The sequence below is a fragment of the Juglans microcarpa x Juglans regia genome, chromosome 4D (genome assembly GCF_004785595.1).
Source record: "Juglans microcarpa x Juglans regia isolate MS1-56 chromosome 4D, Jm3101_v1.0, whole genome shotgun sequence".
NCBI classification, from domain to species: Eukaryota; Viridiplantae; Streptophyta; class Magnoliopsida; order Fagales; family Juglandaceae; genus Juglans; species Juglans microcarpa x Juglans regia.
Window position 1 is genome coordinate 31907106 of NC_054600.1, and position 13292 is coordinate 31920397.

Sequence of the window (13292 nt, forward strand, 5' to 3'; positions counted from 1 at the left end):
TTTAAAAGATTGGCTTGCCGAAAGTTTTTGGGTCCATCATTTCATAATTTTGTAGCCGATTGGCCTGACATGCATCTTCATGTATCTTTTTATCGTTTAAAAACTGAAAAAAATTAAAGACTACTCTCATTAAAAAAATAAAAAAAATCACGTACGGCTGACATCAATGACTTGGAATTAAGAAGAACTTTGTGGCCGGTGGGACTTGCATGGACACGCATGCATGAGAGGTACGTCTAAAAACAAATTACAAAATATATAGATTAAAAGAAAACAAGAAAATAACAACAAAAAAAAAAAAAAGAAGAAGAAGAAGAAGAAGAAGAAGAAGGAGAAAGTAGTTTAGAATTATTCCATGTACTGTATAACGCAGCTTCCACTTGCAAATGCATCCAAATTACCAATAATGCAGAGAATATAAAAGGCTCCTATGCAATGACATTAATATTCCACATGCATATATATATATATATATATATATATATATACGCCATGCAAATGTGTGGAAACTGCACGCTCTTTCAGACTCGATCTTAATTCGCTATAAGAAAATTACTTATTTGTGATTAGTTATTTTTAGTGAAATAACTATTTCAAGTTAAAATGAGTCTATTTTCGTTACAAAATGTCATTTTCACCACAAAAAAAAATGTCACAAATATCCAACTTTCTTGTAGTGATTAGGTCTATCTCTCATGTTAATTTGAGCTCGTGGAAATTGCATGCTAAATGGTGTGAACCCTTTTCTGAAAAAGTTTAACGTATTGATCATGCATATATTTTCAAACAACATGCAGTTACATATATATATATTTATATATATATAGCTAGCGCCGCTACCCTTTCTTAATTTTGCTTTTTTAATTGATTAACAGCATATATAGTTTCGAATTTTTAAAGTCTAAACGAAAAGAGAGATAAGATAAATTATAAGTATGTTTTAATTAAAGTACTATTTATAATATTTCATATAGTATAGTATTAAAGATTTGATAAAATTGTAGAACTCGTTTTATATCTAATTTATTTGTCCCCAAGTCTCTAAGCTATAAAATTTCAAAGAAAAAAGGACGAAAATAGGTTTGTGGAAATTAGGAATTAACTGCACGCAGGGAGTATTAATATATAAGGGGTAGTGATAGGTTTACTACCTATTATTACTCATCTACTGTCTAAGTGTATTTCAAGTTTTTTTTTTTTTTTTTTTTATCATTTTCTTTTAAGTATTTTTTTAACATCCTTAATCACTAAGAAAAAAATTAAAAAAAAATATAAATTTACTAATATTCACTTCCTTAATCATTAAGTAAAATTAAAAATTAAAAAAAATACAAAAAGAGTAGTAGATGGGTAGTAATAGGGTAATAACCCTATCATTATTCTAATATAAGATCAGTTTCAGCTCGTTGTAGAAATCAATCCTTTTTTCTCCAAAACAATTGACCTTCACAACGATCCTCTTGCAGGGATAAAAAACAAAACAAAACAAAACTAAGACAATTTATTACAGCTTTGAAGTTGAACCTTTACTTCTTGATTCCCAGCAGAACCCATTAATTAATTAATTAAGAAGCCGCATACAATATATATTCATTTGTCACGTCCGATATAAGGTATAAAATTCAACAATATTTTTGCATGACATGTTTCTTAAATATTTTAGTGTCTAGCAAATAGCATGCGCAATATCCCAATATATATATATCAGTGTGGACCTTATATTAATAATGTCGTGACATCTATTTATGATAGTATTATCTTGTGACAGACTTCTTTAATTATGACATGAATTATATATATATATATATATATATATATATATATATATATTCCTCTCTCAAATATGATTGTGTAAACCATCATATTGTATATACAATATATATGTTGGTTAATTAAGGAGCATGCAACTCCCAGCTTCTTCAAGATGCTGATTTTGCACATGAAAATATATCTTTAAGATTAACGCAACCATAATTACCTATAATTCTTACCAATAATGTTCTAGATCACTCAAAATCTAATATCACCTACCCTTAAAAAAAAAAAAAAAAAAAAAAAAAAAAAAAAAGACAAACAGAAGAGAAAAAGAACACTCTCTAGACTCAAGATATTGTATCGATTAATAACTATTCTAGATCTTGTTGCCTAAGCTCTGAAAAAATATAAATTTATTTTTTTATTAATATTTCAGTACTTTGTATTTTCAATATTGTGACCACTATATTTTGAGAAATTAATAATTAATTAATCAAATTTATCGTTTTAATTAAACTTTTAGCTAGGAAATTGATCATTTATAAAAGGAGCATTTTTCCCACTCGCATGTGGCAGCAGGGTGAAGCTTTCGCTAACTTCCAAGGTTGCATGCAATATGGGAGATGATCTGTACATTTATTACACACACACGTATATATTGTCACCTTCGATATAATGGCATTAAAGCGAGTAGTTCCTTTGCTTCTGGGCCACTATAATAATTAATGGCATTTCAAGAAGCTGGATATGTGCCTCATGGACATCCTACATCGAAGGCTAGCTAGCTGGCATATATGTCTCTTTCTGTAAGATCATGAGAGTGGTGCAATGAATTTGTGAAGGATACCTAAACCTCCTCCAAAAACAAAAATTCTACTCGCAACCACCCTGGAGAACCCTCGCAGCATCACCTCCGACATGGCAAATGCAACGACATCGTTTCTCTCATCTTTTCTCTTTCTATTTTGTCTTCGTCTTCTACATTCCCACGAAACTACATCGTCACTGCCAACCCACGAACACCCACAGTCACTATCTTCGTCTTCTCCACGAAGCCACAACCCCTTCATCTTCTCCATGAACCCATCAATGGCTAGCTTCATCTTCTCCACAACCCCCTTCGTCTTCTCCACGCAACACCCAGTAATTTTCAATGAACATTCATTTCCATAGCAATTTTTCTTGCAGTTTTAGACAAGTTTTGTGTAGTTTTAGACAAGATTAATGCAGATCCACCATCCAATTTTTGCTGTCATTTGCATTTGAAGTAAAGTTAGCTAATATCTAACTAAAGACTGCGTGAGGCTCCATGAAAAATGCAAATCAGTGATATAAAGATGCATGGGGCTCCATAGAAGAACTGGAGCTAGCATCTACGTTGTACCCACTATTCATTGACAAGGAAGAAAAATGGCAAAGAGCAAATTTTTAAAAGGAAATATGAAGAAAAATGTAAAGAATGAAAATGCACTCCAGAGATGGTGCAAATGACGACATCAACTTGTTTGACGGCATCGACAAGGCTCCGGTGATTGGAAAAGGAGCCTTCGACGAGGATGGATTCTTGCTTCTTGAAAGAAAGTAGCAATTGTACCTTGTAAACGTCAAGACCCAACTATGGCCGCTGAAGAACAAAGGTTTTGTAGCCTTGGGCTAAACTTGCAGTCACGATCCTCCTCCCACAATACCCAATACCTCCCGCAACAAGAACCTTAATGCTATTTGTTGTCATTTCCCTACAGATCTTGGAATTATGTTGTCTACACACGTACAACGTTTGGTGATCTAAAGATCAGTCAATATTGGTTCTATCATCTATGTGACAAGTAAAGGTCTTATATAAATAGGGAAATACATATGCACACATGATGGGTTCAGTCCTACCCACGATGGCGACCACAAACGGAATCTTCATACGATGAGCTCTTTGGTTTCGTCCTCCAAATAAGGAATCATTTCAAATTCTTCCTTCCCTTTTTGCTCCTTTTGATTGGTTTTTATTTTTTATTTTTAAATAAATATCAGATGACGTGGCATATGATGCCGTGGCGTTACCCACAAGCGGTTGTCTATAAAAGAACTGAAAATAGAAAGCTCCCATGTAAGTCGTGACGATCTAATTTACTTCCACGAATCTAGCTAAAATGATATCTTGACCTCCGGTAAATTTTTCCTTAAAAAACTTAGGCATTAAATTAGATTTTTTCCTTTGAAAAATAATCTATATAATCTTAAAGTATATAAATTTTATGCATTCTCTTTAAATAAAAAGGGATAAATCTAGAACCTCTATGAAAAAATATACTTTTTAATGATGAGCCACACTTTTTTCTTTCCAAATAAAATGCATGAAACTTCTACGCCATAAAATTGTATCAAGCATTATTAGTTTTTACCAGATGTTCTGCCTGACATTTGATAAATTATACATATATATTAAATACTCATTTGCATTCATATTTCTAGCCCAAAATTACATATGCATTTGCACTTGAAAATTACACTCAGGTCCCGTTTGAATATTGAACTGAGTTGAGATAAGTCGAATTTTTTTATGAATAATAGTGAATTGATATGATTGAGTGAGTTTTATGGGACCTACTTAAAATAAGTTTATATGTTTTTGGATAGAGCTATTGAGTTAAAAAAAGTTGTGAATCCTACGTGTAAAGAGATTTTGAATAAAGTGATGTTTAGTGATTTGTGAGTTGTGTGTTTGAATGTTAGTATAGGTTTAAAACAGAACCCAATTGAGAATCTGAAATGAGCTGAGCTCATTCAAGGATCTAAACGAAGCCTCAATTGCTACTTGATGTTTAATTTAGAATAATTTTATTTGAAAACATTTACATCACATACTATCTATGTGGTGTAACTTTATTTCAAAGATAAATTTTAAAATTTAAATCTTATAAATCAAATTACATCATTTGAATAGTGTGTGGTGTAAAAGTTTCAAATAACACTACTCGATATTTAGTTCGTTGTTTTAACTGTTGATTTAGGTACCACATATTTAGAGGATGTGTTCCTAGATATAGTAATGCTATATATAATCATGAAATGTACAAACGTTTTTTTAAAAAAAATAAATAAAATATATGAGATCTAAATAAATAATTAAATTTTTAATAATAGATTATACTTTTTTAAAATAGAGAACGACACTTGCACAATCCTATCCAATGTTCCTCTCCGACGTATATACATTGCCATGCCTAGAAACACGTTTCCGCAAAGTAACGTAAATCTCTCGCTTCTCATGAACATTGCTGCGAAGATTCTCGCAAGATTTCTTTGAAGGTTCGAGAGTTGAACTTATTTGAAATGTTGACTACTGCCATTTGTATTACGAAATAAATAAATAAATAAATAAACAAACAAACATTTAAGATTAGAGTCAGTGTCTTTCTCGAAAACCCGTTGAAAATAAATGGATTAAACGATTACGGCATCAATTATTTATCTTATTGGAAAAAGAAAAACATAAAATAGAACATAAAATTGTTCGGTCGTGTCTTCAACAACTTGTCATTATTTATTCATATAATCCAAAATTATAAATTCAAATAATTTGTCATTTTTATGTACTATTTGAAGAGCATTTCGTTGAGTAATTAATATAAACGATTATTTATCTATCTATTATACACAACATCAATCGATTTGATTGCACTAATCGTACCGTCAAGAATACATCAATTAATTTTGTAAATTATAATATATAAATCATTTGATCAAAATATTTGGTTTTCTTATTTAATTTGTTATCTCTTTTTGTATTGCTGATTTAAACGGAACAACCTGAAATAAATGAATCGAGTACGTAGGTCAGACATTATTAAAGATGCTATTCAATATGGTAGAGTGCCGGTGGCATATAGAAAACGTGGCGTATTAAATTACTCGCTGTTGCTTATGTGTCACTACTAATTGAAATAAAAAGGTGTGGCTCAGCCACGTCAGATCGGTATATGCCCACAGAATCTTACTGGAAGGGGGAAAACAATTTAGGTAGGTACCCCTGCATTTTGGTATATTTTGTTTTACCTCCCCTTAAAAATTATTTAATTAATCAACCTTCATAATTTTTCTTTTTTAAAAAAAAGTAAACCCTCTTATTTTTTCATAGAATAGTGACAGAATATGCTTGCAGCACGTGCTCACTGGCCAAGCTAGCCTCACCGTAGTGAATGTCAAGTTCATTGCATTGACCTTACTTTCCTTCCATTCTTTCTTTTAGCATTATTATTATTATTTTTTTGAGAAGGGGATTCGAACTTGGGATCTCCATTTTAAAGGTTAAAATTATGTCAATCAGCCATTTTGACAATTTATAAATAAATAAATAAAAAGAAAAATAACTGAAAATCTATATAAATTTCAAATATAAAAAAACTAAAGTAATAAATGGTTTAACTTTTTATCATCTAGAAATTCTGAAATAAAGGGGTTAACTTATTATCATTCCTGTGAAAGAATAAAAAATCAAATCAAATATTTTTTTTCCCAAAATTAATGTAATTCCAATTATCTGGGCAAAATTTCCAGTGATTTATCATTTAACTGTGAAAACGTCTTTAACCTACCACCTTGACAATAATGTGATGAAGTGTTTTACAAGTTAATACAAACTTTATCTTTCAAACTTTGGTTTAACTCTATCGATCTCATTCAATTTGAAAAGGGAAATGTTATATAAATAGAAATAATTCGATTAATAATAACAAGCTCTAGCTTTTTTGTAACCCTTGTACAAAGAATAGTGAAAGCTATATCTTTTTTGAATTGATATTCTTTTTAATTTTGCGATAAAAAAAATATAGTATTAAATATTTATATCAAATTTTAATATTTAAAATTTTTATACGGTTAAGATCAGACATTTAAGGAAAGATTAGATAGTTGAGGAGCATGTACATCTATCGTTTATAAGAAATCATATTTACAATTATAGAGTGCACAAACGTCGCACACTTCTTTTTAAAAATAAATAAATATAAGATCTATATGAAAAAAATTAATTTTAATAGTAAATTTTACTTGTTTTAAAAAAAAATATGTGATACTTGTATAATCTATAACTATATTTAGCAATACTATAGTTATAAATCTCCTAACAGAGTTTTTTTTTTGCTAAATGAATACAAATCAATATGTCAAAGAGATTAATTAATTATTGACAATTAGAAAAAAGGAGAGAGATTGAAATTACAAAAGGATGGGTGTTTATTTTCTTTTTTTGGAGGGTGTGTTTAATAAGAATAATTCTATTTATCATCTCTATATATCATATATTTTATTTATTTTAATTTTTTTATAATAAGTATGTAGTATATAGATGATAAGTAGAATAACTCAATTAATTTAATAAAAATAAAATAAAATAAGAAATAAGAAATAATAAAAATAAAAAAATAATTTTAAAATATATAAAATATGTTACGTGGGATGAAGAATCTCTCATCTGATAATGGTTAAAAAAAAAGGAATTCAGGGAAGAAAAAAAGGCAGAAGACGACAGCCCAACTCACCTTCCAACATAAGTTAAAAAAAAAAAAAAATACTCACCTTCTAACATAGCAACAAGGAACAAACTTCTTAAACCTACTTTGTTTTTTATAGATAAAATATAATGAATTTAAATTAAAGTTAAAATTTAAATAAAATATTATTAGTATATAGATTTTTAATATTATTTTTATTTTAAAATTTTAAAAAATTAAATTATTTATTTTATTTCATATAAAAATTTAAAATAATTATAATAATTTGATAAAAATAAATTGAAAAGAATTATGAAACAAACGAGTACATAAGATGGGAGAGTTTGTTTGTTTGTTCAGAAAAAGTGCGCAGGGAAAAAGAGCTCTCCCTCTCTCTCTGTATGGAGAGTTTTGTTCTCATTCTGATCTTCCAAACTGAGACGTAAGTCTCTCTGTCTTCATTTCCTCCACTAATTTTGCCCAAATTTTCTACCTTTTCTTCCTCCCTCTTACGTAGTTTCAGTTCCCTAACCCTCTCTCCTTCTATCTTCTTCAATAAATGCTCTGTTTCTTTGATTCCGCCTTTTGTTTTTTCCCAAACTTCATCTCTCTCTCTCTCTCTCTCCCTCTCCCTCTCTCTATCTGAATTCCGATCATTCTTCACCAAGCTTTAATTTTACTTAAACGGATAAACCTACTGTTGTCGGTTCTTTCTTCTGGAAAAGCAACTCAATTTTGTCGAAATAAATTTCTCTCCTCTTTTACGAAACCATGTCGCAAACTCTGATCGAGCCGACATTGCCGGAATCTTCTTCTTCTTCTTCGAGTGATGGCTCTGCTTCTGAGAGATCTGTGGAGGAGAATCGTCAATTCTCGCATCTCAGAAGTGTGCAGTGGCGTATAAATCTTGGAATTTTGCCCTCTCCTCCTTCCTCTTCCACTGATGATCTCCGGCGGGTCACCGCAGATTCTCGGAGAAGGTAATCTCAGCTCAATTATCTTTTCGTTTTTGTTTCTTTTCGAATTTATAGGTTTTCTCGGATTAAAAGACTTCGCGTGAATTTCTACGAGAGAGTTCTATCATTTGGATTTTCCTCATACCTGGGCATGATTTCTCAAGCGGATGTTTTTGATTTGGGGATTTTGACGAGTTTAGCTTATATATGATATTAAATAACAGTGTTTTTCATATAATATCATTTGAAAGAAGGCGATTAGCTGCAGATTTGTCTTTTTTCTTATCTGAGACTTAGGGTTTATGTCCTTTGGATTTGGTGGGTATTCGATATATATATATATATATATATTTTTTTTTTTGGGGGGGGGGGGGGGGGGGGGGTGAGTGTTCTCCTATTCTTCGTAGTTTTAAAAAAAAATAGAGTTACTATTTCAAATCTATCTCATGTTCTTAAAAAAAAAAAAAAAGAATTCTGTCTCACGATCTATGTTAATTTCGTTCTTGTCAGATATGCTGGTTTGAGAAGGCGCCTCCTAGTTGATCCCCATATTCCCAAGGATGGAAGTAGTTCTCCTGATCTTGTAATGGACAATCCACTGTCACAAAACCCAGGTAAACTTTCATGTCTCTCTCATGCACCTTTCCAAGTTGAATCTGACCTTGGGAACCAGTTATAAATATGTGTTGTTGAAGCACATTCTTTCCTGAGCTTGATTTTAATATCACCTCATCCTTTAAGAGTTGTTTATTTACTGTCTTCAGATTTCTATATACAACATTTGTTTTGAGAGGCCAAATTAAGGCGTGCATCTTGATTTGGTTCTTGGCTTATTGTGGAAGGGATTATACATGGGTATAACTCAGCCCAATAGTGATAGATAAAACAATAACAGTATATTTGTTGTAGACTTTATGTTCTTTCCATCAATGTACCTAATCCGATTCCTGGTTGATCTAGCTATCTCCTCACGGTTCAGTGACCTGTAATAAAGCATAAAGAATAATATTTAATCCACAAAGTATGTGCACCTTGTGTTCCTTGGTAGGCAAGTTGGTTATTAAGTATTTGATACAATCCCTAATCTATGTCATATGTATAATTTATTCTGTGCAGATAGTACCTGGAGTCGTTTCTTTCGAAATGCTGAGCTGGAGAAAATGGTTGACCAGGATTTGTCACGTTTATATCCAGAACATGGAAGCTATTTCCAGACACCCGGATGCCAAGGCATGTTACGACGAATCTTGTTGTTGTGGTGCCTGAGACATCCAGAGTATGGTTACAGACAAGGTGAATTGCTCTTGTCAAAGCAATGCTTTTGTCAACTTAAGCATTATCGATCTAATATATCTGAGCCTTCGCTCAATTATCTTCAGCTTTCAATTTCTTTATGATGTTTAACTTAAATGCATTGATTTCTGGTGGAGTATGACTTTGATTGTTGAGAAGTAGAGCCTAAATGGTATTGCATGGAGGTTTATCCCTGCACAGTTTTTAATATCATCTTTATTACTTCCTGGTTTTCTTTGTAGGGATGCATGAACTATTGGCTCCTCTACTATATGTTCTTCAAGTTGATGTGGAGCGTCTCTCTCAAGTTCGAAAGCTTCATGAAGATCACTTCACTGACAAATTTGATGGCTTATCATTTCATGAGAATGATCTGACCTATAATTTTGATTTTAAAAAATCTCTAGACCCTATGGAAAATGAGAATGGAGACCATGGAAATGTGACAAAAGTTATAAGTCTTGATGAGCTTGATCCTAACATACAAACCATAGTGTTGCTAAGTGATGCTTATGGGGCTGAAGGCGAACTTGGTATCGTCTTATCGGAGAAATTTATGGAACATGATGCATACTGCATGTTTGATGCTTTGATGAGTGGATCCTGTGGGTCAGTTGCAATGGCAGATTTCTTCTCTTCCACACCTGCCGGTGGATCCCTCCCTAGCTTACCTCCTGTCCTCGAAGCATCTGCTGCATTATATCACCTGCTATCTATTGTTGACTCGTCTCTACACAGCCACCTTGTTGAGCTCGGGGTCGAACCCCAATACTTCGCGCTTCGCTGGTTACGGGTTTTATTTGGACGTGAATTTTCATTGGAAGACCTTTTAGTAATCTGGGATGAGATATTTGCATCAGATAATAGTAAATTAGACAAAATTGCTGAAGAGGACATAGGCTCCAGCTTTGGGCTCCTTAATTCAGCCCGGGGAGCATTTATTTCAGCGATGGCAGTTTCAATGTTACTTTATTTGAGATCCTCCCTGCTTGCCACTGAACATGCTACTTCCTGTCTTCAGAGATTATTAAACTTTCCTGCAAATGTGAATTTAAAGAAACTGATAGAAAAGGCAAAGTCCTTGCATGAGATTGCACTGAAGTCTAATCTCTCATCCTCATCTCCATTTGGTGGGGTTTTTAACCAGCGCAAATCAGCTGTTGTGAGAGGTCACAGCCTATCATCCGATTCTATTTCTCCAAAAACCCCTTTAAATCTGGTACCTGATAGCTACTGGGAAGAGAAGTGGAGAGTTTTACACAAGGCTGAAGAACTTGGGCAAGGTGAATTAAAGAAACAAATTTCAGCCCCGAAAAGAGGGTGGACAGAAAAAGTGAAAATGAGTCTCTCTAGAACAGGATCATCTCCAGCAAAGGTTGAGAGTGGCAAAAAGGAAAGCAAGCCATCCGTTAGGCGAAGTTTGATTGAAGATCTCTCTCGAGAACTGGGCTCAGATGAAGACATTGAGAAAGTATGCTGTGATGTAGTTTCAAGCCAGAAGGGCAATCTCTCTGTTGAAGTTGAGGTTGAGGTGGAAGGTGACAACGAGAAGGAAATTACTTGCTGTGCTGAAAGGAGATGTCCAAGTGGGAATACTGGCAGTGAAGAAAATTCATCTATTTTTTCAGACCCAACAAGTCCTCTTAGTGGGGCTAATGACCATGAAAATTACTCTGACAAAAGTAGTGTTGCATCAAACTTATCCCTTGATGAAAATGATGATCATTCAGTGACCATCCGAGATGATCCATCTCTTCCAGTTTCTGATCACCCTGAAGATTTATGCCAAAAATCTGGATGCGACAATGGCTCCCCAGAAAATTCAGTGATAGGTTTAAAAGAACGAAAGCCTCTTTCAGGTAAATTGCAGTGGTTTTGGAAGTTTGGGCGGAATGCTTCTTGCGAGGGTACATCTGAGAAGGGAGGAGGTGCGCTTGAGGCTACAAAATCTGTCAGCAGTACAGATAACCAGGATAATATTGCTGGCTCTCTTACTGCTAATGCTTCTTGTAACTCTTCTGTTAGCTGCAAAGGAGATGCTATGGACCAGAATATGATGGGTACTTTGAGGAATCTTGGACAGTCTATGCTTGAACATATTCAGGTAAAATTAAAAATTTTTGTTCCCCTAGAGTATGTTTAGGAGAATGCTTTTAATTTTGAGCAGAATGATTTTCTGTGGGTGAGGTTGAGATTATTGATGTTAGGAATATATCTAATAACTTAATTTTGCATGCTTCTGTCGGATAGAAACAGGTTAATTTGTTCAAAGATGATGTACTGGTATGAGATATAGAAGCTCGTAATGTCTTTCTATAATTTAAGCGTTTAAATTAGCTTTGATAGTGTTTCAGCCCACTAATATTTAGTATAATCTTGCAAATGAGGAACTTGTTTGGTAGGTAAACGAATGGATCGTGGCATTGTGGATTAGCTTCCAATTGTATCTTGTAATTTTTGGGGTGCCTCTAGAATGATTGTTTCCCTGTAGTAGACAGATTGTTCCCAACACGTTTACCACTCTCTTTCTCTCTCTTGGGTGGTTACTGAGATCCTTGTTAACTGATAAGTTTTTTGTGTTACAGGTAATTGAAACCGTCTTCCAGCAAGATCGGGGTCAGGTGGGATCATTGGAGAACTTATCTAAAAATGGCTTGGTTGAAAAAGGACAAGTTACGGCCGTGATAGCTTTCAAGGAGCTACGGAAAATCAGCAGTCTTTTATCCGAGATGTGAGCTGCTTGCTTTTTATTTACATCGACCTGTATATATATATATATATATATATATATAGGTCTTGTAAGTTGTAATTAGTAATTACTATTCTTTGGAGCCAAAATAAAAGAGAGTTCCTTCCATCTTCTTTCTTCCGCATTTTATGATAAATTTTAAATCTGAATTTTAATGTCTTAGAGAGACCAACATGTATATACGAGTATTTTGTGCAATAATTTTGTAGATTATAAAATGTCTTTTGAGGATGCCAAGTTGTTTTGAGGAACTGAGTTCTAGTGAATATATATTTGCTTCATCAACTTTCTTTCTTTTAGTCTGTTGTTTTCAGGAGATCCAAAGGGCTCAAACAAATCTCAGTGCGATAATTTAATCAAATTCCCCTTCGGTTAATTGGATAATGCTAAAGCTTGTAAGACAGTTGATACAGGCCTTACTTTAGGCTGACAAGGTACTGACTGGGCTTTGCAACTATTTGTTCGACTGAAGAACCCCCGACTAACAACCATTTCAAATACCCAAATTTAATATTATTATTCTTTTTTAGCTATCTTACCGATCCATTCAGTCGCAGGTCTGAGTTTTGTTTACCCATAAAATATTGAATTCGTACAACTCGGTTTTACCAAGCTCAGTTTGATTTTATGTACCCAATTTATTATACATTTTATTTAATGGCTATATTTTTCGATCGATTTCTCTGTTTACCACCGATAATAAATGGGTTGGTTGGTTGACTGCTTTGCACCGAAATTAAATCTAAGATACGGTTTGTATAATAAGATAAGATAATTTTAAATGAAAATTAAAAGTTAAATAAAATATTGATAAAATATTATTTATTAATATTATTATTGTTTTAGAATTTGAAAAAATTAAATTATTTATTATATTTTATGTAAAAATTTAAAAGAATTATAATAATAATATGATATGAGATAAAACACTTCTTGATTCTAAACGAAAAAGTGAAGATGTTGTGCCGTGTGAACCAATTGATTATTTTTCGAGATCATGGGTTTAAAATCTTTCCACTGCCAATAGCCCCCATATGGTCTTTCGCCCATAAT

At 32.7% G+C, this 13292-nt stretch overlaps 1 protein-coding gene across 2 annotated transcripts; it reads left to right on the plus strand.

Annotated features, from left to right (window-relative positions):
• Positions 1-7592: 7592 nt before the first annotated feature.
• LOC121261073 lies at positions 7593-12470 on the plus strand. 2 transcript variants are annotated; one of them, XM_041163229.1, is made up of 5 exons: positions 7593-8221; positions 8708-8811; positions 9314-9490; positions 9733-11594; positions 12076-12470. In XM_041163229.1, exons 1-5 carry the CDS (start codon positions 8013-8015, stop codon positions 12223-12225), a joined length of 2502 nt encoding a protein of 833 aa, XP_041019163.1. In that variant the 5' UTR covers positions 7593-8012; the 3' UTR covers positions 12226-12470. The 2 variants fall into 2 exon arrangements, with proteins under 2 accessions (XP_041019163.1, XP_041019164.1); XM_041163230.1 differs by lacking the exon at positions 7593-8221 and adding an exon at positions 8962-9218.
• The last annotated feature ends 822 nt before the right edge of the window (positions 12471-13292 follow it).

Bases quoted from the DNA above. Each gene is read 5' to 3' on its own strand.
- LOC121261073 (XM_041163229.1), top strand. From the start codon at position 8,013: ATGTCGCAAACTCTGATCGAGCCGACATTGCCGGAATCTTCTTCTTCT. The intron at 8,812-9,313 runs GTAAACTTTCAT...TATTCTGTGCAG, and splicing joins TCCACTGTCACAAAACCCAG to ATAGTACCTGGAGTCGTTTC. The intron at 11,595-12,075 runs GTAAAATTAAAA...TTTGTGTTACAG, and splicing joins CTATGCTTGAACATATTCAG to GTAATTGAAACCGTCTTCCA.